The sequence below is a fragment of the Sceloporus undulatus genome, chromosome 2 (assembly GCF_019175285.1).
Source record: "Sceloporus undulatus isolate JIND9_A2432 ecotype Alabama chromosome 2, SceUnd_v1.1, whole genome shotgun sequence".
Classification (NCBI taxonomy): Eukaryota; Metazoa; Chordata; class Lepidosauria; order Squamata; family Phrynosomatidae; genus Sceloporus; species Sceloporus undulatus.
In genome coordinates this window covers 116,392,134-116,409,650 of record NC_056523.1, presented here as the reverse complement: position 1 = coordinate 116,409,650, position 17,517 = coordinate 116,392,134, and the positions used below count along the sequence as shown (strand labels likewise).

Genomic DNA, 17,517 nt, shown 5'->3' with positions numbered 1-17,517 from the left:
ATAATAATAATAATAATAATAATAATAATAATAATAATAATAATAATAATATTTATTTATATACCGCCCTCTGGCAAACCAATCCGGGCGGTTGACAACAGTAAAATATAAAATATAACAATTAAAAACACTTTATCCCTCCCCCCCTTAAGACAATATTAAACAGTATAACATATTAAAAACACAACATCAAGCATAAAAACAGCAATTAAAACCCTGATATCCCTCTGTTGATCCTCGACCATCACTGAGATGGGGCCACGGGAGGAATGAGGGAATCAGGGAACCTGGGCTGGGATGGTTAGTCTTTCTGTTCTGTAAAAAAGATGGATTCACATGAGTAGTAAAAAGAAATTCATAAAACCAAGCTAATGGGAATGATATATAAATGCAGTGCCCATTACTATTAAGATGAAAAAGTGTCTTATTTCCAGTTTTCAGAAAAATATGGAATGATGTAACGTTTAAAGGCAGATTGACTAGAAATCAAGGTGAATCAGAGTTTGGCATGGCAGGAACTTCCCTTTGAGCTTAACAGTTAAGGGCCAGTATCAACACTTGTAGCCTGATGATATGCAACTCTGCTCAGAAGTAATTCCCACAGAGTTCAACAGAATTTACTATGAAATAAGTATCAGGGGATCAGGTCAGATTTAAAAACTGTAGGCTTAATTTGAGAAATGGCATCTTGCCACACTTTTAAAAATAATATAATCCTGTAAGGTGTAACTCATAATGATCCCCAAATGCAACACAGAAATCAAAGGAAGCAAAATTTATATCTGTTTGGAGAGTATAGTTTGCCAAGTAGCACAGAAATCAGACATTTATGAAATAGTATCCAGGATCTTCCCAAGATTTCCAACGCTATATCAGAAGAAGTCAGATCTTCTGTTAAAAATGTAAAGTACAATATGTTTCATATGTATTTGTATATAAAGTAGGAATAAGGTGACTCAGAGGAATTATGTTAATAAGTAGGAGAGCCAATATAGCGTAGTATAATGGTTTGAGTGTTGGACTAGGACACTGGAAGAACAAGGTTCAAATTCCAACTTGGTCATGATAACCAAACATGATCTCTCAGTTGCAGAGGAAAGCAATGACAAACTCCTTCCGAACAAATTCTGCTAAGAATACCACATGACAGGGTGAAATGACTTCAAGGCACATAAAAGCAACACAACACCAGGGAGACTAAAGGGTTGTGTACTGTTAGCAAGCCCTACTCTGATTTTTTTTAATTAAAAAAACCTTACTATTTATACAAAGCATTCTAGGAGTTCAAGGTGATAACATTATTCTTGTAAACTTTATAAGAATCTTGTAAAGTATGTATACTGACTAGCATGGCCCACTATGAATTTATGGCAGAAAGGGGGTTTGAACCTGAGTTGTTTACATCCAGAGCCAAAGTCTATCTTTATAGCCAAGCAAAGAAATCACAAAGAGCACTGGATAGCCTCTGTCAAACCTAATATTATGTCATCTACCATCCAGGGGAGGAGAGAGGAAACATGCTCCCAAAGCAAAGGGTGGTGAATGCATGCTGCCTGCAGCAGAGTTATTTACATATCATGCATAAAGCTATTTTGGCTATACCACAATCTGCTCTGGAGCACCTTGCATAGAGCAGGTTAAGCCATCATATTCTCTCTCTTTTTGTCTTCTAAAGCAACAACCCTGCCCACAAGTACTACCTAGCTGTGGATCCTGTTTCAGGCTCACTTTATGTCTCAGACACCAACAGCCGTCGTATTTACAGAGTCAAAAGTCTTACTGGTGCAAAGGAGCTGGCTAGTAATTCAGAAGTGGTGGCTGGGACAGGGGAACAGTGCCTGCCTTTTGATGAAGCCCGATGTGGAGATGGAGGGAAAGGAGTGGATGCAACATTAATGAGCCCACGAGGTAAGGGAACGTGAAAGGTGGTCGGAAGCTAAAGTGACTCTAGATATAATTATCTCATAATCAAATCACTGCTTGCTGAGATATTTTTAATCTGTGGTTTAATCACAGTAGGTTGACAACTATTTAGTGCACACAGGTTTGTCTTGGGCTTTTCTTTCTTCTTTTTACTGGAAGTGACTGCAGTCCTTCTACTTGATTTCCCTTGTAAAAGAAGGCAAAAATATTTCTTAATCAGTCATACCCCAGTGGGAACAGGCAAGTGAAAGCAAGCTGGATTATCTAAAATATGATCCTCCTGGGGGTGCAAAAGTACCTAGTATTTGCCTGGGTAGAGACAGACAATGGATCATTGCATCAACTGCACACGCTTTTACTTTGCCTGGTCCAGGCAACATTAATCACTGGTTGTCTAGAATGTCATGTTTACCACAGCAGCGATGAGAGGTTCTCTGTTTCTAAACTCAAACTGCAGGAGCTTCTGTTGCTCAAGGACGAGAACGGTTAAAGGAAAGGGTGAGGCCTTTAAAGAGAAAGGAGTAAAGAACAGCCAAGAGAAAAGCAACAAAAATGGGGTGGAGGGAATACCAGTAGCAGCTAGGAAAACAGCTAGCTGATGATATTGAGCCAATATAGCCTTTATGAGCACTAAGCCCTTTTGGCAAAAAAAGAGCTGGACTATGCACCAAGAAGCAACTGAAGAACAGTGTGTGGGAAATCATTACATGTGAAGGTGATTCCCTGAGACTACCAATGTCCATGAAACACAATGGATGAAAAAGGTAGAAATTGCAGGGCTGGTTTGCTTATTTCGCCTTGGATGGTTGCATTTGTATGACTTACGCACAAGTTTGATTAATTCATCTGTAGCCACCTTGAGTTCCTGTACTGGGAGGAAGGTAGGATATAAATAAACATAATAATAATAACTGTATGCATATGTCACCCTCAGCTTTTTTTTTACTTCTGTATTCTTTTTGTGTAGAATTAGAACATGCATAAAGACATTACTTATAGTCCTGTAATAATGTCCCCCAAATATAGCACAGAAATCAAGGGAAGTAAAGTTTATACCTGTCTTGAGAGCATAGCTTGCCAAGTGGCACAGATATCAGGCATTTATGGAATAGTGTCAAGGATCTTCCTAAGATTTCCAGTGTTGTATTAGAAAAAATCAAATCTTCTATTAAAAATATAAAGTACATTATGTTTCATATGTATATGTATATAATACTAGGAATTCAATATGTATTTGTATACAGTATAATACTAGGAATTAGGTAACTCAAAGTAATAGTGTTCATGTTAGCTTAGAAATAAGTCTGTTGACAATTTAGAGCCAAAGATTTCATTTCCTAACAGAGCAGTACTTTTTGTGTTGGAGGTAAGACAGTACTTCAGCTCCCAAACCCAGGAGCAAATGTACACACGTGAGTGACAGCCACAATCATCTGTATTTGTGATAAATGTATCAGCCAAACATGAGCGCAAAGAACTCATTTTTAACTTTCATTGCACCCTGGTAGGAATTGCAGTGGATAAGTATGGCCTTATGTATTTTGTTGATGCTACAATGATCCGAAAAGTTGATCAGAATGGAATCATATCAACTCTGCTGGGCTCTAATGACCTAACTGCTGTTCGGCCACTAAGCTGTGATTCCAGCATGGATGTCACCCAGGTAGAGTGTTACTTCCTCTTTGTAACAAAACAGATGGCAATTTATTTTGGATAAATGCCCGGTTTTTCTCCCTGGAAAATATACGTTCCACTCTACTTGGAAAAAAGATATAGTATACAGTGAAATTTAATATAGCTTAATGAACAAGCAAACTTCCTTTGCGACAACATGCATCAGTGATAAAAGAAAAGAGCTGTAGCAATGTTGTGTTTAATAGGATTTATTAAACACAACATTTAGTCTTGTGTTCTGTATTTATAACTATCCAGTGGAGCCATATATATTTTAAGGAATAGTGAAAAGAAATCTGAACAAGTGAACTACACCAGTTTTGTTTTTTTGGTTTGTTCAGTTAAGAAGATTTTGATCAATTGCCTGATTTTTACACAAATGATTTTTATGCACTGCAAGAAATAGATTCACTAAGGTTGTTTGAAATCTAATCATAACACACTGATTATCTCATAGGTGCGTCTGGAGTGGCCAACTGATTTAGCTGTCAATCCAATGGATAACTCTCTGTATGTACTGGAAAACAACGTCATTTTGCGAATCACAGAGAACCATCAGGTCAGCATCATCGCTGGCCGTCCAATGCACTGTCAGGTTCCTGGCATAGACTACTCCCTCAGCAAACTGGCCATTCATTCTGCCCTGGAGTCAGCCAGTGCTATTGCCATCTCACACACAGGAATTCTTTACATCAGTGAGACAGATGAAAAGAAAATTAACCGGCTTCGTCAGGTCACCACTAATGGCGAGATCTGCCTTCTAGCTGGAGCAGCTTCAGACTGTGACTGCAAAAATGATGTCAACTGTAATTGCTATGCTGGCGATGATGCTTATGCCACGGATGCCATCTTAAATACTCCTTCATCCTTAGCTGTGGCACCAGATGGCACCATTTATATTGCGGATCTTGGAAATATACGTATCAGGGCTGTCAGCAAAAACAAGCCTGTCCTTAACTCTTTTAACCAGTATGAAATTGCATCTCCTGGAGAGCAGGAACTATATGTCTTCAACATTGATGGTATCCACCAATATACCCTCAGCCTTGTAACAGGAGAATATCTATATAATTTCACCTATAGTGCCGATAATGATGTGACCGAAGTGATTGATAATAATGGTAACTCTCTAAAAATTCGACGCGATACGAATGGAGCACCACGTCATTTTCTAATGCCTGACAATCAAATTGTGACTCTTGCTGTTGGCACAAATGGTGGTCTTAAAGTAGTGTCGACGCAGACCTTAGAACATGGATTAATGACTTACCATGGGAACAGTGGTCTCTTGGCAACCAAAAGTGATGAAACAGGATGGACAACATTTTATGAGTAAGACCTCACCCCCTCCCCCAATCACAGTGCATATCCATTTTCCATTTAGGTAAGAAACAAGTAGGGATTCATCATGGAATAGCGCGCAAGAGGGTAAAGACACATGTAAGCATATTTCCGCCAAACCCAGCATGAGTCTCCAGTTTTTGGCATTATGTATTTGAAATGTTTGTAGTGACTGAAGGGTCAAAAAGGGGGACAAGGAATGGGAAGAGCATAGATAAGACAATTAGTAAACAACCATACAGTAAATCAATGAGGTAGACACAACTATATTCTGAATTAATTGTTGTTTTAGAGTGTATCCTGTCAGAGAAAAAGAATCTGTTTATTTTGAAACATTTTTGCACGAACATGGTATGCCTCTTTAGAATGAAGGCTAAGATGTGTAGTGAAACATATTCTGGCCTTCATCCCTTCCCAGTTCCAGATAACAACTGCTAAATGATCAATCAACGCTACAGTTAATCCATTGATCCACTGGGTTTAATCTAAATTGGATTAGCAATTGGGTTTAGCCTTCTGTTGTGAATTTTAGTTTAGCCTTCTGTTGTGAATGTTAGTATAACACAAACATGCAGAAAGATGTCACCCAAGTATTAATCACACAGCTCAGAGAAGGATGTTCAGATGGTTTGGATAATTTTCCTAATATTAGGGATGTCTTTTGAAGAAGCTGATGTTTTATGGTGCTGAACAGATTGAAATATAGCTATCATTTATGAGTGTTTAGAATGCCTGCATTTGTATAGCAACTAACAGAATAAGCCCTAAATTTGTTGACCTTGTCTGGCAGGACAGAGAATATTTATTTCCCCTACTTGTTCTGCCCAGCTCATAACCTAATAGATTATGGCCACACACCACTAAGTTTCCTCTCTTCAGGGATTTCAATATTGCAATTTCTTTTGGAACTCAAATGACAGGTCTTGCTATTCAAATGTCAGGATATTGGGGCCATGCTCCATATCGGCAGATAAAACATTGATTAGCTTTACTGATTGCTTGTTCTTGAGATTGATGAGGAAATTGAATCCAAAGAGATGTGAACAGATTCTGTTTGGTTTGTATAATTCTGGGAGAGCTGCAAATTACCCGCGTTTTAAAAACAGGTAGATTAGAAAGACAAAATTTCCTCTTTAACTACAACAGATGAAAGATATGAATGCTAGACATTTTTTTAAAAGAAGGATCTGCACAACAAAACCAGAGTCTCATTATCTTTCCCTAAATAGTCCTCAGGTGCATCCCTGTAAGTATGTGGAGGAGAGTTTGTTCAAGTAAGCCACATATATACTAATACTGGTGTAGCTCAGAGACAGAATCATGTAGACCTCCAGATGTTACTGGACTGCAGTTTTCATCATTCCTTGTCATTGGCTGTGCAAGCTAAGGCTGATAGGATTTGCAGTCCAGTAGCATCTGGGGGACCGCAAATTGCCCACTTCAAATACATCTGCTTATGGCACACACAAAAAAGAGAGCATACAAACTTGCCATGTAAACTAGCCAGCTTGGATGATGATGATGATGATGATGATGATGATGATGATGATGATGATGATGATGATGATTATTTCTATCCTGCCTCTTCAATAAGTTCGAGGCGGGTAGTTATTGTCAAGGCAATGTGCATGCATACATGCATGCACATACATGCGCATACGCGTGCGCACACTGTTTGAAACAGAATGAGGTCTTTAAACAGTGGCTGGATGGCCATCTGTTGGGGATGCTTTGATTGAGATTTCCTGCATGGCAGGGAGTTGGACTGGATGGCCCTTGCAGCCTGTTCCAACTCTACAATTCTATTATTCTATGATCTCCAAAAGATCTGTTTTTGAAGGACCATAGATCTGATCTAACTTGATCTGACTTATATGCCATCTTTGTTGTAGTGCAGGACATAAGGCTGCTTTATATTTGCTTTGTCAGAAAGTTTCCCTTGTAAGAGGGAGGCTCAGAACCAGGGATGTAGCTAAAGGGGGAGGGGGGGGGGCAAAATGAGAGCATTGTTCCACAAAATAAGAATTCTGCTCTCCAATGAAATTTCCCTTCAATTTTCAAATTTATAGCATTGTAGTTCTCGAAAATGAGTTCAGCATTTAGAAATACAATTTCGATCCCTCAATTGTATTTCTAAATGTTCAACTGATGTTTTAAATTTGAGAACTATAATGCTACAGATCTGAGGGCAGGTAAAGATACCAAGGGTATGTGAATACAGCAAATACAAGAGTTCTGTGTGCAAACAGTTTTCAGTATCTCACTCTTTGGAATGCTACAAATTTGGGGACTGAAGGAAAATTCCCTCGGGATCCTGTCACAACTGCTGGTTGTAATCACAACTGTAGATGTTGTTTCCTAGCACCCCAATCTGCAGCACCTTGCAAACCCTTTGTTGGGCACTGCCAGGCTGAAAAGGTACGTTTTGAGGAATCATATTTTGTGTTAATAGCATAAATATGAATCCCTGTCAGTTATGAGATGTTAAGCCCAGCCGATGATCTTTTAGCCACTGATCAAGATGCCAGACATTGACAAACAGCAGGTAGTTTAAACCAGGAAGCAGGTGCAACAATGCTGGAGGGGAGATTTTTCAGCCTTGCCAGGCATGTGGTTATTTATGTCCTTAAATCATATTTGTTTCATGTGAAGTGCCAGTTGTAGTTACCTTCTGAAAAACCAAAACTGGGCAAATGGCATTAACATTTCTTTTAAATAGCAGGATAGTAGGATAGGGAGAGGACTAAGGTATGCCTACCAGCATTAAAGCAGTTTGACGCCACTTTAACTGCTGTGACTCTATCCTACAGTATCCTAGAATGTGTATTTTGGTGAAGTACAAGAGTTTTGTGCAAGACCAGTCTGAATATCCCAACAAACTACAAATCCCACAATTCTACTGGAAGGAGCCATGACCACTAAAGTGGGGCTAGACTCCTTTATTTCTGCCATGTGCATACACCATTACATAAGAAAAACTGGCCTAATTCCCATCATATCCTTAGAAGAGTCTACCTAGATTTGGTCAGCCATAAGCCAGTTCATGATTTTTCAAGGAATTGACCATGAGCTTCTGTTTGATGTCTTGAAGACACCTTGGCCTGGCTTGGCCTTAGTGCACCTTTAGTGTGTATGACTACCAAACAAACATAGTTCAAAGAGATTTTTTAAAAACCATACAGCCAGTTTGAGTGAGAAAAAGCTACATTTTTAAGGGTTTCCACATTTTGGGGTTTGCTGCTTGGGGTTTGTTTTGCTTTTAATGGTGTTCATCAGTGATGTGGGGAAACACTGCCATCTGCTGGTCATTTTGTACAATGACTACTTGTGAACAGGTATGTTTGTTTTTATAGATTTTGATTAAAGTTGCTTTACTGTTTTCGAGAGCAAGAAATGGATGATCACTCTGTAAATCCTTGTTTGCAAAGTTATCCTAAAATAATCATGCAACATTCATCATCTCACATAGTATGAACAGTAAATTTTATTCTGCAAAGAAAAAAGGAATCCTTATTTACTCTATTGACTTCTTTGAATTGTTTTTAGGTTCCCTAGTACAGGCATAGAAATATGTTTTTTAAAAAGCTGTCTGCTTGCAAACAAGACAAATGTGTGAATCACTGAGATGTATAAATCAGGTTAAAAACCTGCTGTGGTTCATGTGGGATAACCTTGGGGGCATACTTTCGAAACTAACTTAGGCCCCATACAGACAGGCCAAAATAAAGCTGCTTCGGGTTCACTTTGGAGGTATGCTGTTTAAATGTTGCATACATCCTAAGAGTCCGGAAGCTGCACCAAAGCCATGATCCAGTCCTAAGGACTGGAGGACAGCTCTCTGTTCCATATTTTATTCCCACTATTTTAGTGGGATAATGCAAACCATGCAGTATATTGAAAGCAGTTGGAGCATTTTGAAATATGTTCAGAGGGGAGGAAGGAATGGCAGGCCTCATGGATATTACTGGCAAAATGGAGGTAAGAGATCTGCAACCAGCAAAACTCTAGGGCATCCTTGTTGTTGTATGCCTTAAAGTTGTTTCCAACTTATGGTGGCCCTGAGGCAAACCTATCACAGGGTTTTCTTGACAAGATTTGAGGTTTGACATTGCTTTCTCCAGAGGCTGAGAGTATGTGACTTGCTCAAGGTCATCCAGTAGATTTCATGGCTAAACTCTAGTCTCCAGAATGGTCGTCCAGCAGTCAAAACACTATACCATGCTTGCTCTAGGGCACAGTCAGTGCCAACAACGCTGGGCTAGGGCACTTTCATTCTTTATCAGATGCATTTCCAGGTTCCTAAGGACATTCTTTATTTTCACTCTTTATAACCACAGTTACTGTAACCACAGTTACAGGTATGCAACCTGTTCTTATAATGAGTGAAACTGCTCTAGTCCAGCATTGTTGGCACCGACTGGCTGCATCTCTCCAGGAAGGCAAATTTTTTCTGTCCTACCAGGTGATTTCAGGGATTTGGCCATTTTCATATGAAACAGGTGCTAATACATAGTACATAATACATAGAAGTAAACTTCACAAGCTGACTGGAGGTTTGTTGCTGAAATTTGTAGTTTGTGAGGCACCAGCAGTCTTTGGCAGAGAATGCTATGGACCTTCTAAAACTACAAATTCCAGAATTACATAGGATGGAGCTACAGCACCAAAACTGGTGTCAAACTGTATTACAGCTGCAGTGCAGCTGCACCCTTGAGGTCATTTCTGACTTATGGCAACCCCAAAGTAAACCTATTACAGGATTTTCTTGGCAAGATTTGTTCAGAGGGGAGTTTCATTTCCCTTTTTCTGAGACTGAGAGAGTGTCACTTGCTCAAGGTCACCCAGATGGTTTCCATGAGTTTCCCAAGTAATAGTCCATTACACCACAGTGGAAGTACACAGAGTCTTAAAACAACCCCCGTTAAGGTATGTAAATAGCTCTCTGTTCTTTCTGACCTAATGACACCTCCCAACAGCTCTTCAGTTATTAAGTCATTAGTTAATTGTTGAATTTATATCCCACCTTTCTCTCAAAATGGTATTCAATGCATCTTTTAAAAAAGATTTGTTAACAACAAGTTTAAAAGGAATGAAATAACAATATGATTTGTTTTTTTCAAAAAGTAAAAATATAGTTAAAAACAGATTTGAAACAGGTTTAAAACTCAGAGGTGGCCTTCCATATCCATAGATTTTTTGTTCATGGATTCAACCATCCACAGCTTGAAAATATTTTTAAATTTCAAAAAGCAAACCTTGATTTTTCCAATTTATAGGGACACTATTTTACAATGCCATTTTATTTAATGTGTCTTGAGCATCCACGGATTTTGGTACCCACAGGGGGTCCTGGAACCAAAACCCCAATGGATACCAAGGGCCCACTGTACAAGTAAAAGATTACAAATACAGGACACCACTTCACTGCTCCACAATTAATATTCAAAGTCCTGCCTAAATAAAATCATCTTCACCTGCTGACTGAAAGAGAGCAAGGAGGGGGCCAGGTGGGCCTCCCATGGAAGGGAGTTCCACAGCCTGGAAGTAGCTCCTGAGAAAGTTCTCAGTGTGTCCCTGTCAATTCCTAGGGTATGTCCTCCAACATCATAAATATTGCTTAATAAATGCATTTCTCGCTCCTTACTAGTTCTCAGTTTACAGAACAGTTAGATCATATTACTGATCATCCAGACAATCAATCCAGGAAAACTCTTTCCTCAGATGATGACAAGGATATTTCCATGGGAGCAATTGGTAGAGCCTATATGCTGATCTGCCTGCTGCTTATTTCTCCTTCTGGACATCCACACACAAATTTTGACTAAACCTATGTACACAATGGGACAATTCAGTCCTTATTGTCATGTTGTCAGTATGTCACTGTTCCTCCTCTTCCCTTCACTTGCCTCTGGAATTGCTGATAACACAAATACTCTGCCCTCTTCCCCTTTTGCTGATCCTGATCTTTTAAAAGAAAAATCCAAGCATTTTGCAGTGAATGGCTTTTTTCTTCTACCAAACTGAGTAATTATTACTGCATACATAATTTTAAATTGCTTTATTGAATCCAGTTGTGCTGTGAAATAAGACATTAATAACTGTATTCCCTGAACAATAATCATTGTTTACTACTGTTTCTAAATCAAATGCCACCCACCTTTCCCACATTTGTCTTTCTATGCAGCTTCTGCTAAATGGCATTGCTCTTTTCTTAACAGCTTCACTTTCCATAACTTTGGAAGAAAAAAGCAGAAGGGACGCTAATGACAGAAGATGGAATGGGGGAAAATATCCCAAATAAAATAAAGTAGCCTTTACGAATAATGAAGTTAGAGCTGGTCCTCAGTATTTTATTTTATTTTTATTTTTAACAACCGTTTTGCTTTTGTGAATCAAGCATTGAGTAAAACACAGGAGCTTATTCCATGGTGTTTTAATTGAACTTACCTCTATCTGATTTAAACCTTAATTCAGGCAGCATCCTGATATTATCAGACAGTTTTTGCTGCCCAAATACAGCTTGGGTCCACCCCTGCTTCCAGGAGTGCTCCACTGGCCATTTTCTCAAGCTGGAAAACTCCTGGATCCAAAAAGAGCTGGGAGGAGAGCTCTGGAAGTGGGGATGGACCCAGGATGTATTTGCGCAGCAAATTAGACAGCAAAAACCATTTGATAAAATCTGGATGCCACCCGAATTAAGATTTAATCCGGATGGAGGTAAAACAAATTAAAACACCTTGAGATAAGCTCCACAGTGAAGGTGAACTTCAGATTTGAAGGATCTACCTTTTCATTTGTTTTGTTTTTAGCAGAATCTTGAAGCCAACCAGGGGCAAAACAGGAAAGTGTTAAAAATTAAAGAACAGGATGCCTCTGAGCATATGGTCAGCCCAGGAATGTGTGATCAGTGCCAGAAAAACAGAGTAGAAAACTTTCCTGCATCATTCCACTCTTAGTTTCCCTTAAGCATTTCCCCCCTAGCATTTCTAGAGGGGTTTAGAAACTAATCTACTGAGAAATGGCTTTTTAGGGGTTTTTTTTTTAGTTAGCTTGTTAGATAACTGAGAATCAAAAACATTTCTCAATCTACTGCAAGCCAGACAAAAATCTGCGATAGATCCCACATGGTACACAGACCCCTTGTTTGATCAAAGTACTTGATGGCATGATGGCAAGGGGTTGCTGGGCAAAGAACTTTGGGCTATAGAAGTGGATTCTCAAATGGTAACCAGACATGAAACCAAGACCTTAATTTAAGTATAAGGGAATTCCCCTCCCCTGTATCCCTAACATGTGCATTCATATTTTAATTGTGATTATTCCCTAGGAATATGTACATCTCTTCTACATAAAATACTTGTTCATTTCATGTCTCTGTAAAATCTCTCTTCCCATCTCTTCTGTCCTCTAATTTTCTATCCAAAAAAAAAAAAAAAATAGAAGCATGGGCTGAGATCCTCTACTAAACTTGTAGACTTGTGTCATGGCTATGATCCATCTCATGATCTGACCCTCAAAGCCCAATTTAAAATCTAAAGCATGTCACATCAAGACTCAGAGTTTTGTAGCAATGCTGGGTGGAGAACTGAAGTGAAATGCATCTAGCTCCCTCCCACCAGTGAGTAGTGATGTGACCAGCACAAGCAGGGTCTTGTGGAATCATGCCACAACTCCTTATCACACTGCCACTTGCTGGAAGGAAGGTGTTGGACACATCATCCTTCAACACTCCACTTGATAGCACCACACACCTCCATTGATCAGTGTGGCTGTTTGGATTTTAAGGTGGGTTTGAGTGGCATTTACAGTCAAAGCAATAGTGCTACAATCATAAATGTGAATATTAAACAGTTATGAGCCTGTAAGCCTGGTTAATAACATTATAGCTGCCTAACAGGATGCTACACATGATTTTCTACACCCAATTATAGTATATCATTGTATATCTAGTATACATTGTTTGGACTTAAAGGCACTAGATCCTGTCTGATCTTGGAAACTAAGCAAGGTCAGCCCTTGTTAGTATTTAGATGGGAGATCACCAAGAAATATCAGAGGAAGGGACTGGGAAAACCAAATTCCTCACCTAAGAAAACTCTATTAAATTCATGGGATCACCATAAGTTGACATGTGACTTGAAGGAACATACACAGGCATATACAGTTTATCATTGTATATCTGGGCCAGCATAGTGTAGTGGCTTGAGCATTATACTACACTTTTGGAGACCGGGGTTTGAATTCTCACTCAACCTTGGAAATCCACTGGATGACATTAGGCAAATGACATTCACTCAGCCACGGAACAAATCTTGCCAAGAAAACTCTGTGATGGTCACCTTAGGGTCTCCATGAGTTGGAAGTGACTTGAAGGCACATAATAATAACAACCCAGTAGCAAACTATAATTTGTGCTTGCCCTCTGATCTAGAATTATAAATGGCAATTTAATAATAAATCCTGGCACAAACCATAATTTTCTGGTGCAAATGTAATAGCAATCTGAACTGGAAAGTCAGTGGGACTTGCTTCCAAGTAAACATGCACAAAACTATATTGTACATGATTATTAATTAAAACTGTAGTCGAAATCTCCCAGGAAGCTACCCAGGGGGCTGTCAGATGGAAGAGAGAAAGAGGTCCAGGGATGGAGAGGGAGATTCACCCTTGCAAGTGTCTTTGCCTGCATGGAAACCTCCCCTGCCCTGAATGCTGGGGGTGGAGGCATGGGTTTCAGATCTTTGAATCTCAGAGGGTTTGAATCCCATGTTTTCCTGGCATACGCTGGAATATCTAGAATTTTAAAGAAAAATCCATGATGAAGGAACTGCCAATTGTAGGGCCTAGAATTAGGAGCACGTAGTACAAACTCTTCATTAAAAAATAATTCTAAGGCAAAAGGTTTAGAAAACAGCTAGAGCAGACATCCCTAATTTCAAGAGCCAAAGACCATGTGAAATAGCACAATCTCCACTGCCTGTTGGAAACTGAGAAGGAAAGAATTTCACAGTTGGGTTACAGAGAATGCCCTCTCACATGTACTCGATAAAATAAAAAGCAAAATAAAATGGATATCCTGTGCTGGGAAATTATATAGTTATTATGAATTAATTATAATTAATACAGTATACAATTTACATTTAGGCTAAATATAGTTATTACCTTAAGCTTTTCAGATATTTCTGACTATTTTATATTTGCAATTTTTGCAAAATATTTTTTGCAATCTAACCTTAGTTATATACAAGAGTGGCATTTGAACTTTGCTGATTCATTTTGTTTCCCTTCATTTAAATCTCTGTTGCAACCACCTCCCAAAAAGTTAAAATGGCACTCTCACTTGAGGCACTAGACCATTCCTATGCATACATGTCATTTCAAACTTTGAAGATTGAGATTCCTTACCGTAATTTTAGTTATCTCTCATGATGGGGGGAAGATGCAAGAAGGTGGATGATAGGTTGCTTCTTATGCAGAGGCAAAGAAAAGATGTGTTTGCACTCTGTGAAGATATCAGAAAGCATAACACAATTTGCAAATAACTGATTTTCAGTGAATTTCATATCAAATAAATTATTCCTAAAATTGTGTAGTAAAGATCTTTCTGGTTTTATGACCCTAATTTCTTGGCACATTCATCTAGAAGATTATTGTTTCCAACTATTTCTGGTGTACCTTCCTTGTATTTGATATGACATACATAATTCATTTTATTTGTCCTAACTGAAAATATGTAATATTGTTGTTTTCCTCTCTTTTATCCTTCATTCTTTATATTTTCACATTTATTTCCTAATTTTTATTTACAGAAAATGTGTGTGCGTGTGTTAATTGTTTCATGTGTTTTGACGTTATCTAACAACTTTATCACACTGGGGCTGATTTCGTCATTAAAGACAGATTAAAACACATTTAAAGCATCCCGTCAGTGAAGCGGAAATGGCAAGTAATTGCGTGATTACCATACGCAATTGCACAAATAAAGTGATATTGGAAATGCATTGTCGCTGAAATCCAGAAAGTAAAAAGATGTGCATTAATGCTTCTTTGTGACCACTTTAATGACGGGTTTTGTGTGACATCGTGTGAAATTGTTTTGCATAATTATATGATTTTTCTAGGATATTCACGGGATAAACCTCTCAATCTCCTTCATGTAATAAACTCCTAAGTGGGACTTCTCTCTTTCATCTTTCAGTTATGACCATGAAGGACGCCTGACCAATGTAACTCGTCCTACTGGTGTAGTAACCAGCCTCCATCGTGAAATGGAAAAGTCTATTACTATAGATATTGAAAATTCCAACCGGGATGATGATGTCACAGTAATCACCAACCTTTCTTCTGTTGAGGCATCCTATACAGTAGTTCAAGGTATGGATGCACACTTCTCATAAGCCTTTGCATATTTCCATTCGAGCAAAAACAGTGGCATAATATAAATACAGACATCATCTGATTCAACCCATGGATTCCTGAGCCAACTGTTGTGACCGTTTTCTTTTCATGAAATACTATGTCATCACCACCACAGTCTCCCAGTAATATGAGTTTTCCAAAATAAAAGTGAACATTTTACAGAAAATTCACAAGTTCTCCAAATAATATTATCTGATATTTTTGATTTAAATATTATATTCAAATGCATTCAATGCTTTAAATGGAAATTATTTCACTGGAATATTTGTAATAATTTAAAGGAAATAACATATTTGTTGTTGTTGCTTTGCATCTTCAAGTAATTTCTGACTTAAAGTGATCATGTGGTGTTCTTGGCAAGATTACATACCTTGGATTTTATTTATTTTTAGATGACTATACCTGTAAGAACACTATTTTTGAAGGCCATATACCTAAAGAAAGCTATACCTGATACATCATATATCAACAGTTTAGCTTTCTTTTGCTAAGGTATAATGTAGTACTTTTAGCTTTACCAAGTCCCTCTCTGTACTACTTACCAATTCCATTTGAAAGTGAGGAAAATATATAACTAGTACAACTAGTTGAACATTCTATTTCAGTGAAGGATAGATGTAAATCTATGGCCACAGGCAACATATCACATTTTATCTTGACTATTTGTACTTGTAACTGATTGAGAAACTAGCGATTTTGCAAAATAGAAACATGTTTAGGAGTGTATTCATTTATTAGTCTATAAGCACTTGGATTCGTTAGTACTTGTTTCTATATAAAAATAACTAGACGTTCTTAACTGGTCAGCCCATGTAAAATGATATTTTGTAATCCAAGCAACTATGGATAGCAACTATCCAGGCAACTATGGCTACATGGCGCACAGACACACAGGATGTAATTTTTTGTTTCAACAGAAAAATATTGCATTTGAATTTTTTCCATCCCACATCTCTCCATGCTCCTCATGCCATTGAATATGGTTTGGGTATAACATATTCTTTGCTGGTGCAAACCAGTTTAATACCCCACTTATCTTTCCATAAAAAGAGACACACACACCCCCATTGATCATTCCAGTTTGAAAATCAAATACTCAAAGGTTGTAATGTATGTTGCAAAATAGCTGCTTTTCACATTATGTATAATGACAGCCATACTGGCAAGTTCAAAAGAAGCTACATTCATACTGAAAATGTGTAAAAGGTGTAAAAAAAACAAAGTTTCCAAAAAACTCTTTCCTGATCTTCAATATTTTTTTAAAAAAAAAACTGGGCTGGGAGATCCAGAGGCACTTTCCCACTAACCATTTATAGCAGTATGATTCCACTTTAATTGCCATTATTGCATTCTGTGGAATACTGGGAATTGTGGATTGATTGGAAGCACTAGAACTCCATCTAGCCTAAAATTCTAGGTACCTCTCCCTAACCTCCAAATCCCAGTTTAGGATGGGTGGAAGATCCTAGGATAAAACGGAGCCATGGCAGTTAAAGTGGAATCATTCCATTCTAATCGTGCAGTGGGAAAAGACCTTCAAACCTTTACATTCACAGTCAGTGCAGCACAACTAGCCTGCTCCATGGACTAACTATAATGTTGATTAGTCTTGGGGCATCTAATTTATATATCAAGAAAGGAATAAACCCCATAACCCACCTCAAAAACACTAGCAAACAACAAATATGGGCTAGAGAACTACTAAGCATCTAGTGTAGCTATATACCAAGGGTAGGCAACCTGCGGCCCACGGGCCGGATGCGGCCCGGCAAGGGCTTGGAACTGGCCCCAGCCCAGTCCTGCCGCCGATTGCCGCCGGGGCCTTTGGCCTCTAGCGCAGGGGCAAGGAGGGCAATTGTCTATAGACGCCTCAGAAACATGCATTTATCTTAACATTTTTTTAAAAATCAGCAAATTTTTTTGTATGTCCTCCACTTTTTAAAAAAAAGTGTCCACCATTTGAAAATGTTGTCCTACATTTGTCCCGGTTTATTTATTTATTTAAATTTTTTACAAATTATTTAATTATTTATTTTTTGGCTTCGGCCCCCCAGTTGTCTGAGGGACAGCAACCCGGCCCCCGGCTCAAAACGGTTGCCTACCCCTGCTATATACTGTATGAACCTTAATGTACAGTCCCTCCCTCCGTATCTGCGACTT

The 17,517-nt window shown here is 38.5% G+C and overlaps 1 protein-coding gene across 2 annotated transcripts in view; it reads left to right on the top strand.

The window, feature by feature from the left end:
• The window catches only part of TENM2 (teneurin transmembrane protein 2), a 216,416-nt gene that overhangs the window by 166,922 nt on the left and 31,977 nt on the right, over nt 1-17,517 (top strand). For both annotated transcript variants that reach the window (XM_042452450.1, XM_042452449.1), the window contains exons 16-19: nt 1,676-1,908; nt 3,432-3,586; nt 4,055-4,929; nt 15,137-15,312. In XM_042452450.1, the coding sequence (XP_042308384.1) occupies nt 1,676-1,908; nt 3,432-3,586; nt 4,055-4,929; nt 15,137-15,312 (1,439 nt within the window). The remainder of the gene's footprint in view (nt 1-1,675; nt 1,909-3,431; nt 3,587-4,054; nt 4,930-15,136; nt 15,313-17,517) is intronic.